Source organism: Acanthochromis polyacanthus, chromosome 9, assembly GCF_021347895.1.
Source record: "Acanthochromis polyacanthus isolate Apoly-LR-REF ecotype Palm Island chromosome 9, KAUST_Apoly_ChrSc, whole genome shotgun sequence".
NCBI lineage: Eukaryota > Metazoa > Chordata > Actinopteri > Pomacentridae > Acanthochromis > Acanthochromis polyacanthus.
The window spans coordinates 19,771,502-19,790,856 of NC_067121.1; the positions used below are offsets into that span (position 1 = coordinate 19,771,502).

Genomic DNA, 19,355 nt, shown 5'->3' on the forward strand with positions numbered 1-19,355 from the left:
TAAGGCGGGGGATGTTTTAAGCGGAGCGTGTTTATTATACATCTCCAGTGGCTGTTATCCAGGTCACACAGTCATAAAGAAATGATCTTTTTTTTGCAATTATCTCAGTGTCTTTGCACTATTTTACTGTACCCTAGATTAAAACCTTGCTGGATTTTTTTATTAGTTGAACATTAAAGAACCAATTCAATTCATCTGATGCAGTTTTTCTCCTGCCAAACTGGGATTACTTCATATTGGCTGAAATGTTCTCAGCACATCAATATGATCTGATAGAATTTAAGCATTTAACCTGTTTTGAAGATTACAGCCCACAGGACGATTGGAAAAGACTTTTTTAAATGTTGTATGATATTTTATATGTAAAGCCCATCCGTAAATCATAATAATTGCAGTCTAGTTTCCAACTACAAATGAACACACCAAACACCTATAGCCCAAACATTAGAAACAACACTGCCAATATTGCCAATAATCATGACTGTTACGTCTGATTGTACCGTAATCTGCTAACAATTCTCTAGGCACAATTATTCACCTACAAGAAACATTGAAGTTTCACAATGGCACATGTTTGATATTACCACAGACATAGAGTTCTGGGTATTTTCAGATTTTAACTTTTTAATCCACATAAAAACAGCTGTAGACATATGTAAAGTGGGTGATAAACTGTGTGTTCCTGCGGACATAGTCCAGTTTTGGCAGATGATTGGTTCTTTGTTAAGAGTTTAACTCTGACCAGCACCCATGAGATTTAGCATGTATCCCTCCCCAGTAAAACCACAACATGTCATATTCATATGTAGGTTTATGTACAGATGTACAGAAACACATGTGGTAATTAACTTTTAAGGCTCATTTTCTTAACAGACAGAGTGAAGCTAACCTTCTCTAGTCCTTATGCTAAGCAAAAAGCCTACTGGTTGTAGCTTTGTGTTGATGGTACGATCATGAGAGTGGTATCAATTTTCTCTACTCACACATTTCGGGGAAATATTTTGAAAATGTCAAGACTTAATTGACTCTGATTGATGACTATTTACAATTGGATATGTGTAATTTAGGAAGAAAATTACACAAAAATCCTGGGCTTCTTGCTTTTTTGGTGTAAACTTGGACCATCATCAAAATCTTGTTAACTCACATATGGGTGAACTATAAAGCATTACAATATGTATATATATATATATATATATATAACATTTATAGTTTATATAACCAATATAAGCCTGTGTGTATCATTCGGCACTATCACTGTCCCACTGGTCATTCTAGTTGATCAGTACCATTTTGATGCCTCCCTGTTAATGTGTGTCCAATTTATTAATTTGGTATCTCTATAAATGCAGCTAGTGTATAAAAAAATATACAACATCTGGAGACGACATAGATAATGAGATAACAAGGAAATGACTATTCATAAATACTGAGATGGCTCATCAAAGCAGTCTTTTAAGACACGGTGTATCGGTGCAGGGCAGCACAACACACAAACAAACAACTTGAAATACTTGTTTGAGTCTCCCTGGATCTTAATGTTTGAAAATGTCTCTTTAGCAGCTGGTGAGATGCTGAGTGAATGAACACATTCAGATCCAGATCCACATGTTTTCATCCCAATAGGCCGACATAGTATCACCTCATCAGTTCAGTGCAGCGCAGAGCAATTTCAGATATTTTAGCCATGTTCAAACATCTATTGTTTCCACAGCTGCCTCTGTATAATCTCTCAACATTTGGTCATGTTTGCACTCGTGCAGTCCAAACTGTACACACAACTTTGACAATTGACATTCCCGCAAGCTCAGGGCGAGCTCTGTTTCTGCTGAAGTTCCCTCTTTCCACTATGGCACCATCCTCACAAATCAAGCACCATTGTTGATGATTTGACAACGAGCCCACTGTGATGCAGATTAGAAATTTGCAGTGTACCATTCTTAGTCACAGTTGCTGCTGACACTGATATAATTCATGCCGACACATTTTCTCCAGTGTTCATTACGGCCTTATGCTCTCATAGAGCGGTTGTTGAAATAATGTCATCAGCATGTTCAGCTTTGAGGACTCCTCTGTTGTTTTACTTGACATTCTCACAGCAGTTTCTTTTTTCCACAGACAGTCTCTGAAATCATACTGAGGAGATGTTGCTTGAAGGAGGCAATCCAAGCCCCCCACGGGTTCGAATTGTGATCTGAGTGATGCTCCTCTTGGCTGGTGTGAGATGATTTTGATTGTGGCACTTCCAAAGCCACCTCCGCAGCTCTGTTTGGACCTGCAGACAAACATGTGTGAGACATGTCGAGTTGAAAACCTCCACTGTGGCTTCTCCTTCAGTGTCCTCTGTTGAAACTTCTTTGTTTTGGCATAGATGTGGGTATGGATATATGATATGAGTCGAGAGATTAAAGAGAGATGATAAATTGATGATCAATGTCATTATCTTCACCTCTCAGTGGTTTTAACCCTCGTGTTGTACTTACCAAAAAATGTTGTTGCCTTGTCTGAAAAAAGTCCAAAAATTCAGAAAAAATTTCCCCAAATTTAAAAATTTGCAAAATCTTCAGGAAGAAAATTCCTGAAAAGTTTCCCTCAAAAGTTTTAATTTTTTTAAATTAAAAAAATTCCCAAATTTGACAGTAAAATTCACTGGATTTTGGTTGATTTTTTTTTCTGAATGTTCTTAAACCTTTCTTTTAATTTGTTTTTTCCACCAAAAAATGTTCAAAAAATTTCTGAAAAAATGTTGAATGTGTGGAAGTTTTCACTGTGAAAATATATATTTATATTTTTCACATTTTTAAAACTTTAAAATGGGTCAATTTGACCCGAAGGACAGCAGGAAGGTTAATGTTGTGTAGCAGATACACTGACAGAAGTATCCACATTTTGCTTTATGTCAACAGAAAAGACAAAATCATTACATATATTACTGAGTTTATCCCTTAGATACATGAGTGATTGGACCCTACACTCTTCCATAAGTGGGTCAAAAACAACCCATATAAGAATCAATGCGTTTTTATGGCGTTTTTTTGTCATTGTGGTTAAAAATAATCAGCTATATTATTGTTTGTATTATACTTCTGTCTGCACAAGAGTGATTTCATGTTTGAAATATGTTTATTTTTCACTTTGTAGCAGATATTTGAACATTTTGGTAAATGAAAAAGAAGAATATTCCACAGAACAGCAGCAGAAGAATGTCAACATCCATTTTATTGAGATATTTCCAACACGAGACAGAGTAATGTTAGCTAGCTTTGTTAGTTAACTATAAAGTAGGCTAATTGATGATGCATAATAATATCACTTTCTCTTTCACACAAGAGTCATGAATGTGCAAGTATGTAGAAAAATATCAATTTGATAGCATCTAATTTTTTTCTGAGGTAAAACATGTAGATAATACTTCCATGTATCAGGTTTAGCTGTGCAAAATAATCTTCCTGATGGTTTGCACTTCTGACATAGTGTGTGTGGTCGACAGTAAATACTATATTCTTGACAGTCACAAGTGATAAGAGGCACAGGCTCCCATGAAAATTCTGTGGGAAATGCACGTGGGCTATTTTTGACCCACTTATGGAAGCCTGGAGTAGTAACACAAATACGATAATTTCTTAAAAAGTATAAAAGGTAACTTAAAAATGTAAATGGAATGATATCAAAAACATGTTTTTGAGGAATATCTGCAATATAATGAAAATTTTTCAATACAAAGATATTACACAATGACCTACAGGGTCATTTTTTACTCACTTATGCATCTAAGGGTTAAGGAATTAGTAGCTTTCATGGTACAACAAATTAGCTTATCGATTGTTCACAGCATTTATTTTGTAGGATTGAATTTTCTGTCCTAAGAGTGGGCTGAGGTTTTCCCACCAATGGCTGCACCTAGAAGGTCCTTGCATGAATATGCATCTTATAGAAAGCGAAAGACAGTTGGGCTTCATGATGCTCTGAGTTATTGATCAATGAGTCATTTCAACTTATATGTGCCAGATGCTGCATTTTAAAAGCACACATCCACTCTCTAAAAAACAGCTTTTGAATTACTCGAGAGAAGATTAACTAGAGTAATAAGAGTTTTTTTTTTCCTCCAGAGCTGCTATGTATGTTAAATTTTATATCACAAAACCATTCATGCTTTACCTACCTCTCCATTCATAAAACAGTAAAGGAGTGCCACCACAAATCCCTGCAACAAAGCAGACAACAGTTTGTAGATACAGTCAGCGTTGCGAAATTATTTTTAGAAATCGATCGTGGAGCTAACTCTGAACTGCACAGGGTGTCACAATGCAGAAAACAAACAAACATGCAGAAAGATTAGCGCATTAAGCTCTAAGGAAAGCAATCTGTGCCGAAACATCAGCTTATGGAATCAATTCTGCACAGCATAACCATCAATGTGCTCCCGCCTGATTTCAAGTGTTTGTTTTCTACAGTTTAAATGAAGAGGCTGAAATTTCAAAGCAGCTTTTGTGTGTACATTTGTCAGGTAGAATTCATTGTGATTTTTGGAGTATTTAAAATAACTTGCAACTGTTGTCATGCTGGCCAACAGGTTAACCAAGTGTTGTGTTCAGCTGCTGAGTTTTCAGAAAGTCAGTTCCATGTAAACAAACCAAATCACAACATGAATATGCCAGCCAACAAGTTTCCTCAGATGGAGATCTCTAATGTGGTTAGCAAAAGGACAGTTCCAAATGCTAAAAATTATTCATGCAAAAATCACTTTTTTTTGAAAGCTGAAGACAGCTTGTTTAGCAGAGTTGTTGTTTGCTACAACTCCTTATCTCCATAAATCTCTACAATGTCGGTGGAGAGTGTAAAGCTAGCGTGACCCAGAGAGCCACAATAGCCACGTTAGCGGGGTGAAATACACTGGAATTATCTTTTAAGATGCAAATCATGAACCTGGTTCAGTCCTGGTTACCCTACTCATTCTCTCTCTTAATTTCCACCCATAAAATCAAAACTTCAATAAAGAGTATTTAAAAAGAATCGGCCAAAAAAAAAAGAAAGAAATACCAATAGTCTTTTCTCACAGCAGGAAGCACACATGTAAATAATAACACAAAGCCGTCATTCTCCTGAGATGGCAGGTCCAAATGTCTGCTGGGAAAAGTGCTTTTCTCAAGCAGTGTAAGCGATTCATTTTTAATAACTTTTGATGCTTCTGAAAATAGTTTGTGTATCTGGACTGTTATTTCATACCTGAAAGGAGCCCAGTCCCAGCTCAATGTAGAGTCTGGCCGCGACTCCAGTGTTCTCAGGCAGGAAAGCGAATACAGTGTAGTGCATCCCAAACAGAGGAATGAGGAACAGGGTGGATTTAGCCAGCCTCCTGAGAGACGCAAAAACAAAGGAATGAAAAGAAGAAGAAAGACTAAACAGAAGTCCAGATAATGACGCAACAGCTGTTTAAAGATTGAAATATAACAACACACAAAGGCTCGGCACTTTCAGACTCACACGCGAACTTTGAAATGCCAGACACAAAGCAAAACACAACAAAATGTGTCATTCAAGTTTGATCAAAGCTACACTGGTGGTGTCACAATCTTCATTACGTTGACCTTTGAAACAGTCCCGTCATCAGGCCGATCAGGGGAAGAGATTCAAATGTCAAAAATACAGATGCATTGTGCTCATAGCTTAGATCACTGATGTCTAAATATCATGTAAATGTTGCCATTTCGTTTTTTATGACATTTAATTGTTCGCAACAATTTGCTGCAAACCATGTGGATTTGGAAAGAGCAGCTCCACCTCTGCTTCATCAACGAAGTCTGAGATAAGTGTCCTTATTTTTTCTGTTACTCTTCCCTTTCTTGTCTTTTATGCCATTGAGATTGTAAGCTAACTGGCACAGATTTGTCCACGAGATGTCTGCACGTGTTTTTTGTTCTCTGTTGATTATGTCTGATTCAAAGCTCCAAAGGTAAGCTGTCCCAGCAGCTAGAGCACTACATTTAAACCTGTGAATATTCAAAGCTAGCCATAACAATCAGTCTGATCAAAAATAACATCACAGCCATGATAGCTTAAAGGCTTAAGATAAAAAAACAACATGAGCTAATTTCAAGCTTATAATAGGATTGCATTTGTCTTTTGTCACACCTGGGACTTGTGCCTTTGTGTTAACGTCACAGATTCGCCTGAGAAAGAATGAAGTTTGTGAGACACAGATGAAGCTTTTGAAGCGATGGAACAATCCAGTCGTGCAGCGATGGAGGAGACATCTATTTCTGGTATCAGGTGCTATTTTTATGTGCTCTCATTCTAAATTAATTCAGCTGAGCACTAACCCGCACCAGCCGAATGTCAAAACGAGGAAGGATTCATTCAGGTAAAACTGGATTTCAGGTCTCCCGTGGTAGATTCATAAATGAAATGATTCCACTGTTAAAGAGCTCATCATTTTCTCAAGGAATTTCATCAGCTTCCCTTCTTATTACCCTTCATTTCTGACGTAATATCTCATTCAGCAGTTTTAATTTACACCATAAAGTCTACTTTATATTCAAATGGAAGAATGTACAGAATTTAGATGTGACCCAAGCAAATGTCATTTGCATCAACAAAGGTGAAAGTAGCTCTATCCCTGAATAACTCCAGAACTTTCTTTTCTGTGTGTTGTTCAGTTTTGACCTACTTACACCTGATGAGTAGGTTCTAAGTGTTGCTACCAAAAATATCCAAACTATTTGTATTTTCCCCAAACTGGGGCTACAACTAGGGCAGCAGTTTAAAACAAAAACAGTGTAAGTTTCACATAACCATTTGTATAAGCATACAGGTATCGATTTAAACACAAGGCAGAGGATTGGTTGCTTAGTAGTGCAGGATTTAGCATGGGGGAAGAACAGCAATGACTAAATGTTGAACTAACCATTATTGGTCATATCTGTTTTCTTCCTGAAAATGGTCACATGAAAGGAGAATGATGGACCTGGGAACACGTAGTCACAGTTTACACCCAATCAGAAAATAAACAGGCTTCTATGTCATAGTCTTCAAAAGTCCAAAACCTTCTGTTCATTGAGGCAAAAACAATTTTTTTACTCTAAAGTACAATCAGCAGGGTTTCCAAAAGTGTTCATTTGAGGAGTCTTAAATTGAGTGGGGCAAGACAAACAGAACTTTTTTTATGACACAGACATTTTACATACCAAAGAGATTTGTGTAATAGGGACATTCAGGCTGAATGCTTAGGAGAAATTATCTATTTGTGATTTTTACTCCACCGAGGAACGCAGCAGAGTTATGTGTTGGTTTGCCTGTCTGTTAGCAACATTACTCAAAAACGGATTTGGATGGAATTTTTGTCAGAAATGACACAAGGACCAATTGATTTGATTTTGGCAGTGATGCGGCTTATATTCTGGATCCACAGACTCATTAAAGATTTCTGTAACATTGCGAGATAGCAGTATGGCGTCCCTGTAACCATGACAACAAGTGAACGCTACGTCAGCTGCCCATACTGACGATCACATGATTGTGATGCTACTACAAATCGACCGCTGCGTACCACAGATTCTTTCAAAAATACATGACTGAGCAACCTTGGCGGAGTACTGTGCTCTCTGGGTGCTTTTCTTGTTTAAAATTTGATATGCATTAGTTTTTTCTTGTTCAAAAAAAAAGTCAAGCTTCACTTCAATATAAAATGATTCAATTTGACCATTTTCCGGATTTTTTGTTTTTTTTTTTCCGCTATGAAAGTAAATTGTAGACTTTGTGGTGTCTGCTCATATTTGGGCCAGGGGGAAGGTAGGACTTTGATAACATAGACTCTGGGTATAAATTATCAACTGCAAAATGACTGCTTCAATATTTAGCATGCTGACTTAAAGTCACAGTTGTCACATTATGACAACAGCAATGCAAACATGTTCAAAGTTAGCACGTAAAATGTTTGTATAGCAACATTTGCTAACTAGCATTAAGCAGAGAGTTCAGGTGAGGCTAGAGAGAATGTCATTTAGTTGTGAAGATGAGGAAGCCCTGATCTGAGATCCACAGATATCTGTAAAATAACTTAGTCCAATATTTGAGAGACATTTCACTAACAAACAAAGCTGTCAAGCTGAAAAGTCAGGGGATCGCTGAGCTTAGCAGGATTCATCCTCTGGGGAAAATACATGTCTTTACAGTAAAAGTAAATGTCAAAATTGTACAATAATGCAGAAATTCAGAGTGGCCCAAATGTGGTGCATCAACAGTAACAGTATTTGTTTGGTGCTCATGCCGTATGCTGCTGCTTTTTTTTTTTTTTCTCAATCTTTGAATGAAGTTGTTTCTGAATTTCTGTGTGAATTTGGTTTCAGTCAGTACACCTATTCTTGTGAGGTGCTGGCTCACAGGCAGAGATCAAAGAAACAAAGTGAAGCATAATAACTCCAACACAATCCTAAAGAGAGAAAAGCAAAAATGCGTAAGAGAGGAAATAAGTGCAGTTTTTCCTTCTATTTATTCAGCCTTCCTCTTACAAGAATACATTTTAAGTGTAACATTTAACCTTTCACTTTTGATCACTCTGGGATTGCTTTTTGTTTGTTTGTTTGTTTGGTTTTTTTTACTGCTAATGCCATGAGCTGTACAGATTTTTAAAATTCTGTTTGATCAAAAACAGCATAATGTCTTCATGGATAGATTTATGTCGAGGTTGATTCATCATTTTCCTGTAATTTCTTCACAGGAATAATAAAATGCATCAGAGTTGGAAGTGAACTTAAATTAAAATGAAATGTGTAGCATTTTGGGATTTCAGGTTGAGCTCTGACGTCCTGCATTCGCTGATTGGTATCAGCTGCTTCTTTCATTCCTTTACAATCACGGATCCATTCATCATTTGTTTGGTTACCTGCTGAGAAGGATCATCCAATCATATTCTCAGCAGGCAGGAAAGTCTTAATAACCTGACGCTTCTTCCATCAGTGCTCTGTTGATGCTGATTTGATGGTGCAGCTCCATCCATCAGCCCAAACCCTTCTTGTCCTCTTATTCTATTAAAACCTTTGGTACTCGGTCGTGTCTACAGATACGGACCCGTACCCGTAGCCTGTGGCCTACGGATACGGCACTTTACCTTACCATAAATATTAATGAAACGAACATGAATATTAATGAGCCGGCTGATGAACGCGCTTTGTGATTGGCTGGTAATCCGACGTACATAAATATTAATGAGCCGGCTTGGTAATCCGAGTGATGAAGGCGCTTCCGTGATTCGAGGTGAATCTGCGTGCCGAGCCTGTCATGTCTGTCATCTGCTGTTCTCTTTTCTATCATGCATAATGTCTTATAAATATCATTATCTGACTTTTTCACTGACAGCGATTTGGGGGTTGAAATCAGCACTACTATTAAAAACAGCAAAACTTTTTATTCACGTGACCCTGTTCTAATAAAGCACAAACAGCAAACAAAACAAATGGCGGAACTAACAGCCAGCAAACTACAAATATTTTTTTACCTTCAAAAGTAGCGACAGACTATTACATATTAACAAGCTAAACAAAACCTTGACGTACTTTCTACGTCTGTCAACACAGACACTGCACGTCAGTCACTTTAATGTTAGCGGACTCTGTTGAATGGCTAAGTTACATCACCACAAACAAATCTCACAATATCACAGTAAATCGAGTTTGTGTGTTTTTTAAATTCATGCCGAATTAAAGAGCTGCTCCTCACCGTTCGCGAGTGTTTGTTTCATATTCGACATCCTTAACTTTATCTTGTAAATTAGCGTCCGAAATTAAATGGGAACATTTGCAATGGAGTTCGTCAGCCGCTTCCACCACTGAACGCGGTAAACTAATTAATAGGAGCTGGACTTCAAACAATTTAGACACGGCGTCTAAAAGCGTAAAAACTGCAATGTCTAAAGTGTGAGAGGAGACGGTGTATTTTTGGTTAAATTATACAATGTTCGCCGTCAAAGTCATTCATATAAACTGCCTGTAACGTGCAGCAAATAGTAGTTAACCGGCGCCAGCTCTTCAGTGACCTTAACGGGTCCGTACCTCTAGTACAGATGCTGCGGGTACGGGTCCGTACCTGTAGCATCAACCTTGGTACTAAGGATGTTAGATCAATGCATGTGTGTTTTTGCTAATGTGAATTTGTCAGTTTGACAGCTTACTAAAGGAACAGAGCATTTTGACCAAAATCTAACCATTTACTTTACTTTGTGTCCATAGCTAAACTCCTAATGTTGTTGTACTTGAATGATACAAAGTGTCAGTGAGTTGAGACTCACATGAAGTGTCCAGTGTCATTGTTCCCAGCCATGGCAGAAGATTTCAGCTTTTGAACCAGGATTCGGATGACATTGATGAAGATGACGATGTTCACCTGGTAGGGATACATGCACACATATGAACAGTCACACAGACGAAAACATCCCAAACACACTGCAACAATTAACATTATAAATAGTTTTAATGCATTATAATTAATTCAAATCCTCCTATAATATAAACACACAAAATGTAACATTGTGTACAGACTGTGTTTTTTTGAATAACCCGTATGAAAAACATCTGTACCAAATCCCTCCAAAAAAGGGAGTGTCCAATCATGGGGCTGTAGTAAGATTGCATTTAAAGAGTTTGAGCCTTTTTATTTCATCTTTTAAAATATATATATATATAATGACAAAAAGAGAGTTCACCAGACAGTGTTAGCCTGCTAAGATAGGTAGCTAGCCTGGTGCCAAATCCAAGGCCAAGGAGCATTTTATTACTATATTCTGTGTGTTAAGTTTACATTTAGAATCATGTCAAATAAAATACACATCCAACCTCTATCTTGTTTATCCAAGGATGTAAATATAAGCAATGCATCATAGGAGGATTATGCTACAGAGAAATAATGAAAAATTTGTGCTGAGACTGTCGTCACATTTGTGTCACATGTGAAGTTTGTGAGTTTCTCTAATTTCTTTTGAAAGTTTCTAAGAAATTTCAGCAGCATTGCAGCCACTCTGCATGCCTTGGCCTCTTCCAAATCATGGTTCAATTGGAACCCCCAAGGTCAGAGAGATTCTTTCAGAGACTGAAAGAAAGTTTCACTGCCGCTCTGGTTCTGGTTGGAGTTTGATGTCTCTGACCTGGCCATTGGCACCATCCTCTCCTAGCTAGTCCTATTGGGTGGAGCAACCGTTCCTGGTAGGGACCGACTACAAGAACTTGGAGTACTTCCACACCGCCAGGAGGTTAAATTCCAGCCAGACCAGTTTCTTTAATTGATTCGACTTCATTATTTCCTATTGCTGCATTTCAAAAAAATGTGAAACCTGGTCCCCTACTCCGCATCTTTGATCCTGATGATTCTCCCAAGACCTATCTTTGTCCTGCTGCCCTGGGGAAGTCATGTAGGAGATAAAGGAGAAGGTCAAGTGGGCGGCTGCTGATTCTAACATGCCGGGTCAGTCAGATGAAAGGAACAGTGTTCATGACAGCATCTAGTTTTCACTATTACTTATAATTCAAGTCACAGTGCAACAGAATCTGATGAAAACTGACAGATGTCATACATTTTTGTTTATTTTTTTAACAAGCACCTTCACTGTGAAGTACAAAATAGTACTAGACCAATAAAGCATGACGTATATTTATATTGAATATCATATACAGACATTTGTCAGTCCTGCTGTTAATGCAGTTTGTATATTCCAGCTGTGTGTTGCCTCTTTTATGTCATGGATGCAGAAAATACTTTTTAAGGACACAGTGATGATACACCTGTGCATCTTGTTTAGAACTCCTTGATCCTCTACCCTCAAAATGCCTACTGTTTTTTGTTATGATGCACCAACATGGATTCCCGAATCATGAGCCAAAAGACCAAGGGTCAAGGAGTTGAGGAGGCTGAAATAAGTGAAATGAGATGAAGCTTATTGCCCTTCGCCAGATCATCTTGTCCCAGCCATCTCTCCCTCTGATTTCCAGTGCTGCCTTTGTGTGTTTGTGACCCAGGCTGGCTTTGACTATCAACCTCGCTTTGTGAATTGGATACCTGCCTGATTATTGTGCTTTTTTGAACAATTTTGTGAGTCTCCAGAGTCTTGCGTTTGAATCCACATTCTGGTTGTGCTTTTATGCTAATTTGTCAGAGAAGCTGAAGAGTGAGGATTATGTCTTTTTTGCATGAGGCGTGTATTTTTCCCCTCACACTTTCAGCATGTTATGTACATTCTATGAAGAGGAATAGACAACCTGCTCCATCCTGGTGTTTCTGTGTCAGGACCAGGCTGTATCTGCTAAAAAAAAAAACCAAAGCTACCGCTGTCAGGAATGATACATTCAGTGAAGAGCACTCCTTGCACTGCTGCAACTGAAGTGGGTGTTGCATTGTTGTGCCTTATGTCTTTTGCATTAAACTTGGTAGAGCTACAGTTAAGAAATTGTAGAACAGGTTAAATAACACCACTGTCACTGGCTTCTTGCAAAGATGTTATTTACTATATTTATTTATTTACTAGTAAAAATGTCTAATTTAGCGGGAGTTCAAATCTCACTTTGGCCTAGTGATGCAGACACACAGACGTACTGTTTTTCAAAAAATTTTCTTGTGTCTCTCATCCATAGAGTCTGAGGTTGTTCTTACAATTTTGCAGCTATTTTGGCCTTACTGTTTTGCAGCTATTCCTGACTGAATATGAGGATGTTTTTTCTCTAGGAAATTTGAAAAAGAAGCCTAGGGCTTAAGGGGTTAACCAGATCAAAACAATCACTTTATTCTACAAGTCGCACTTAAAAAATATTAATTATTTATATGTCTTTGAAGTTTTATGATGCTCCTCTGCTTTTAATATATGATTTTTTTGTGAAGGTCTTTGAGTGTTTTGAAAAGCGCTATATAAATAAAATGTATTAATATTATTATCATTACTAAAAGAAAATGGTTTGCACCACACAAATTCTGGGAAAAAAGACCAAAAAATATATCTATATACTCTTATTTACACGACCAAGAAGTCATTAATGATTCATCTGCAGCCAGCAGTCATAAGACAAAAATTCAGGGACATTTAAAGTGAACAGCAAGCTGTGCCTGAACAGAGCAAAAATGCCTACAAAAAACCTAGTAGCAAATATCTACAATATGTAGAATAACGAAAACCTTTTTTCTCATTTTGTAATTTATGTCATTATAACTGTCAAATTGCCTAAGAGACAGTTTTCAGCTCTAATTCTAGTCATGGTTGTGTCGTTTCCGTAGTTGTGCTGTACTTTAATTTTGCAGTGAAAAATGAGCCCACCATGAATAAAAATGTAGCAGGAGCAAATAAAATGCCAGAAAATGAAAAAGAAATGCCCGGAAAGTGCTTGGGGTTCAGAGGGTTAAAATGTCTGCCAGAGATGGCAGCTTTCAACCCATTCACTGAGCAAGCAGTAACTTAATTATCAAGCTAACTAGAGCCAACAAAAACTGCCTGAGAGCTGGCGAGAAATGAGAAGTGGTAATTTGTACAAAGCCAGAATGTTGTTCAGGAATACTTTCTGCCATACTCTGACAATATTTCTGTCACTCTTCTAACCAACCAGATGAAAAAAACTGCTGCTTTACTGAGTTGCATCTCTGTTTTCAAATCATAACGTGCAAGGATGGTTCAACAGTTCTTTCAGGGATATGAAAGTATATTCAAATATAATATGTACAGGGTGCCCCTTAAGTCTGGACACAAAGGAAATCTCATTAACTGTATTTTTTTGTCTCCACAGATTAAATATAGCTTTGTTGAAAGAAGAAAGAGTTGAACTGATACTTCTCAGTGGATGTGAAGGATGGACATATCGAAAGATAGCAGATGAATTTAATGCAAGTCATCCAAGAACGATTCCCCTTGGCTTTTCCACGGTGGTGAAGGTGGTTAAAAAGTTTAAAGAAACGGGCAGTGTAATGGACAAACCTCGCTCTGGACGACCAAATGTATCAACCAAAACTAAAGAACTGGTCATGGCTAAAACTCATGCTACCCCCAAAAAATCACTTCCCTAACCCTAACTCTGTCTTTTGATATGTCCATCCTTCACATCCACTGAACTACTGAACCAGATGCTCAAAAAATTATAGTTAATGAGATTTCCTATGTGTCCAGACTTTAGGGACACCCTGTAGTATGTATGATATAGTCAGAAGGTGGCTCGCTGTAATTTGGTGATCAGTGCTAATTACACAGCATGAAGCACAAACTTGGGCTACCTCCAGGACTCATTGTATAAAAATTACTTCATATTTCTAAGGCTATATCTGTCACCATAACAGAAGCAATAAGTGAACCACAGGTCAGTTCACCACACTGATGTAAGCGTATTCACTCACCAGCAGCGAGGCTGTTATTGGTCCTTTAATAATCCACCAAATACCAACATTGTCTGTGTCGTCCCAGCAACTGCAATGAAAACATGATGGAATCCAGTTCATCATTAAAATTATGTTTCAGTCAAGGTAGGGTCCCTACCACTGTTTAAAAAGCAGTGGAACAATGTACTGTGATAGCTGTGAAATTAGTTACACATAAAGTACAGTAATATAATAAAATACATCATACCCTCTGTCATCATAGAAGAACCTGGTCAAAACCCAGAGGATGAGGACTGTTGATGGGAGCCCTGTGAAGTAATAGCTTAAGATTAATTATGCATGCTTCATTTATCTGTCAAGCAAAATTAATCTGAAAAACGCTTTTGCTCCAACTCGCGTGTTTGCTGCAATTTTTATGGAAATGTCGTGAGGCGTACAGGACATTGTGCTTTCTCTGTGTATCACATTTATCTGTGTCCCACTTGCATCTCCATGCCAAGAGAAGAAACAGGCACAGGATAAAAGCAGGAGACAGGAAAGAGCAAAATATTAAAGCTGGAAAGAAGCTGATAAGACGCATCAGAGCCACTCTAACACTGCCTGAGCACCACTCATATAAACACACTCAAACACACCTCAAGTTGCTTGCCACGTCGTAAAGAAACACAGATAGCGAGGACAGTGTTGTTGATATACTAACATTCCAAAGCCACAAATTCCTAGTTTCATTTTGAATGTATTTTGTATGTTATTTGAATAGCTTAGGGTTTGAATATTATCATTTTTAAATCCACTGGCAGTTCTTATATTCAGCCTCATTTGACATTATGTATCTTACTTACCATGTTTAACATATGACAGTTATGGAGTAAAAGGCTGCAGATGTCATATCTGCTAAAGGTACAAGATTTCTGATTTAACAGGGTAACGTTCATTTTGTTCACAGTTTATAAAGGTGCTGTCTTGAACCTGTAGTGCAGAATTTATGTTTCCCCTTTCTGGCAGTGAGAATGAACATATAAACACTATTGATGTCTTCTTATGACGTATGTTTCACAGAGTTTCTTTTATAGCTGGAGCACCAGAAACTTTACTTGGACACTTGTTAGGTTTTTATGCTCTATGCTCCATCATACTCCTACTGTAGCTGCTGCTGGCTGCTCTGTCTTTGCTGCTACAGTTGCTCCCCTCTTTAACTCTGACAAGCCAATCATTTCTGACTGATCAGAACATCACTTCATGTGCACCAGCATAGAAATGTCGCCACAGACACCAGATTTAAAACTGTAATATTCTGTGAAATAGAAACAGATTCATCTGGTATTCATAAACTTAATCAGCAGTTTCACAAGAGTTTGAATGCAAAGGATTCTGTAACCTTGAAGGTGAGTGTTTTTGTTCTAAGAAACAGGATTCCAGACGTGGATGTAATGTTGTTTGTGTTTTCTTACAAAGTTAGACTTGTTTTAGTAGTAACAAGTAAAATAAATAAATGCAATTTCATGTGTAACTCTAATAAAATTTAATGCCAAAATTTCCGATACCCTAGTCTGAAATTTTTCACCAGTTCTCCAGTGTTGGTTGAATCTGTATCTCTAACCTGGATTGATGGACAGAAATAGTGCTTCCCTCTCTCCTGTCAAATCAGCTGTCATGAACTCCTGCTTCAGTGTCTGCGCTTGTCCTCCTCAGCTCGGCTCACTGTTCGTCTAATGCCGCTGCAGTGTGGAACTGGTTACCTCCTGATTTGGAAACATTGTGTCTGTCTGAATGCTGAGGAGCAGATATTTTAATGACACTGCTACACCCCATGCTCTGCCTCCTGAGGGTGTGCTCAGATGGACGGAGGGGGAATTTGAGCATCCGTCTTGCAGCCACACTTCAGCACATCGTGCAATTTCTACAGGATGTGAATGTGAGTGTTTGGACGCATGAACGCAGCCCTGACTGAGCACTGATGTATTACTTACAATTTGTAGACTGAAGTACAAATGACCTCCAGAAACTTTGTTTTGCCAACTCTACTTCCTTAAACTTTCAGGAGCTTTCTGCTGAAAACACTGTAGGAATGCTTCTCATTCAGAACTGATGGTCCAGTGTGACTAGATTTTGCTGTAACATTTTGGTAACAGGACCCAAATGGCACAGACGGGAGCTGTGGAATTTCATTAAAAACACCTCGGAGTATAGGTTTAAACAGGAAGATGTGTAACACTCAGGAAACAAAGAAGACAGTGGGATGGGAATCGGAAAACAAAGCACTCAGAGCATCCATAGAAAGCTCAGAGAAACAAAAGACGAGGGAGAAAACAAAGGGAACCAAAGAAACAAGAGCTGCAGTCACTGCTGAGGCTGTGCTGCTGTGTAAACAAGCTGGAGCTGAATTTTTGTTTGGAAGCAGATTTGAAACCCAAATGTGAATATATTGTGTAGTAACAAGACGTAAACAAATAACTTTTACTCTCATTCAGTGTGTTATAATACAGCCATCAGTTGTTGGATATCACCTCATTTTCTTGTCATTCATTAAGATGAGCTGCTGTCGCTTTAGAGAACTAGATGCTCAAAAAGCAGCTTCTGAGATCGTAAATCTCTTTCCGTTGTTTGGTGAATTTTAGACACTGCACCATTGCAAGTTCGTACAAAGACGCATCCATGAAAATATTTCACCCTGAGCAAAAGCTTTGCACATATTCTGGAGCTTCAAAAATGTACAGAGATGGGAGGAAAAGAAGAGAGGCTGAAGGATAAAAGAAAAATAATGTAATTTTGATATTTCTCCTTTCATCTCAGCTCCTTTGTTTTATGACGCTGTCTCCATTTCACTGATGTATGCTTTACTGTGTGGAGAGCTGATGTTCTCTGCAGCTTCACCCTTAAGACAGCATCACTGGTAACCCCTGGGATTTCAGTGTGGGTTTGTGCAATCATTATATCATTTGGGCGTTTGTATTCGGAATATGATCTGTGTGTACATAGGTAAACATCAGACAGTCTGTCAGAGGTCTTTCATCCTCTGACAGCCTTAACTCACCCCATCCAATCAGGATGTACCACCAGAAGTATTTCCTCTGTGAGACGAAGGTCAGGGCCAGCAGGGTCTGCAGATACATGCCCTCCACCAGCAACCAGAAGTAATTGGCCAGGATGCTGAACTGGAAGAAGGCCACGGCTGACTTACACGCTGTCTGAGGTGACACACATCAAAACAAAGTTACGAGAACGGAGTGTGTTTCACTATTTAACACACAAGTGCTTTTTCTCCTGTTGAGATGTAGCGATTAAATTAGTTTTGATTACTCTTTACATTCGGACTGCCCATTAGAAAAGACACACTGAGAAGGATGGAACATAAATAAGTTGGATAAGATGAGATGAAACCTTTGGGATCAGTAAAGTTCTATCTTATCTTATTTATGACATCCTGTATAGCTGAATTTAACCCATCCTCCCGCTTATGAACACTTAGTCGATGTACAGGCTGTTGCAAAAATGTGTAACTTTAAAGGTATAGATTAATATTAAACACGATGAAAAAATTAGAAATGCAAAAACTTGAGGTTCTAACCTCTATAACTGTCAGAGGTTGTGTATTTTCTATTCAGATATATTTGTTTGAAATGCTGCTTGCTGTTACTTTGATGTTTACATCTTGCAATAGCATCATAGTCAGCTCTCAGACTTGGGACTAAATGTTTTGTGAAAACTGCTTCCTTCCAAAATGCCAGCTGTTCATGAGCTAAGAGAGTTAAGTCTTCTTTTGAAACGGGTGACAAAATGTTTTTCATACATTTCATTTTGTTTTTAATTCTTAGGACAGCAGTGATCTGGAAATCCTCCCTTCGACTCCACATTTTTTCACCTGGATGTGCAAAGCTTCAGACTAATTTTCAACATGTTTTACATTTTTCAATTAGGTGCACTAAGGTGCAACTTTTTCTCTCACAGACTTGATCATCATCTCTGACTCCTCACTGCTTCAGTTAGGCCATTGAAATGCTGTACAGAGGGGACCTGCTCTGCTAACAACATGGCACAGGACAATTTTCTTGAAGAGATAGTGTGTTTTTAAACCCTCTTATCTTTAGGGTCAATTTGACACCCAAACATATCTAATGATGTTTAAAAATTTAATGATGACAGCTGGGTGAACATAAAATGAACATCATAATATGTTTCCAAATGTCCTGTACACATGTTTTACAAATCAGTGTTCTATAGGGTCAATTTGACCCCAGGCTTTTAGTTGGTCACATGGCAGGCATTCTGGGTGTATGAGGGCAGAGGGTGGGGGCTTGTTTTATTGAAAGGGCTATTTATTATTTTGCCAACAAACAGACACTGTTCAACTACAAAAAGACGCAAACAACTGCAAAGAAACACGGAGTCACCCAAATATTCTTCAACAACGCAAAACAAAAGCACAACTTTTAAAAAAAATGCAACATACCTGAGGAGAATTCCAAAATGACCACAAACATATAACACATCCCACCTTATTCCAAAAAACACAACCAAACCCCCAAAACATCTAGGAAGGGAAATGAAACAACCACAAAGAGATGCAAAATAACCAAAAACATCTACCAACAGGCAACGCAACCACAGAAAAGGGATGGAAAACACTCCCCATGCATCTGAACCGAGGGGCCTGTTGTCTCACTGCAGCACGAATGTGAGCATGAGGTGTGACGAGCAGTAAGAAATGATTTATAAAGGTATGTCTGCTGAGACGTGTTTGCAGGCAAAGTAAAAGTATTTGATAAGCACATCCATGTAAACGAAAAGCATTTTTCTCAGTGACACTATTTTTTTGTACAAGTTTTCAAAAAAGAGACATTCAGTAATTTGTGATTGAGTCCACATGTTCGGCTGAGCAAAGCTTAGTCTGATTCCTTGTTTTCATCAGGATCTCTTCAGTCACATTTTATTTCAGTTAACGAGTTAAAACGTGTGTGTTTTTCAATGCAATGCTTGGTCGGACTGTTCTGAATTGAAAACAGAGCTGAAGACACATCCAA

At 38.2% G+C, this 19,355-nt stretch overlaps 1 protein-coding gene across 1 annotated transcript in view; it reads right to left on the minus strand.

Annotated features, from left to right (window-relative positions):
• Positions 1-604: 604 nt before the first annotated feature.
• LOC110951133 (pituitary adenylate cyclase-activating polypeptide type I receptor-like) overlaps positions 605-19,355 on the minus strand; it is a 52,290-nt gene continuing 33,539 nt past the window's right edge. The window contains exons 7-13 of the mRNA XM_022194062.2: positions 17,369-17,522; positions 14,582-14,642; positions 14,353-14,422; positions 10,283-10,377; positions 5,227-5,356; positions 4,163-4,204; positions 605-2,275 (exon numbers count right to left, since the gene is read on the minus strand). Coding sequence (XP_022049754.2) covers positions 2,132-2,275; positions 4,163-4,204; positions 5,227-5,356; positions 10,283-10,377; positions 14,353-14,422; positions 14,582-14,642; positions 17,369-17,522 — 696 coding nt within the window. The 3' untranslated portion in view covers positions 605-2,131. The remainder of the gene's footprint in view (positions 2,276-4,162; positions 4,205-5,226; positions 5,357-10,282; positions 10,378-14,352; positions 14,423-14,581; positions 14,643-17,368; positions 17,523-19,355) is intronic.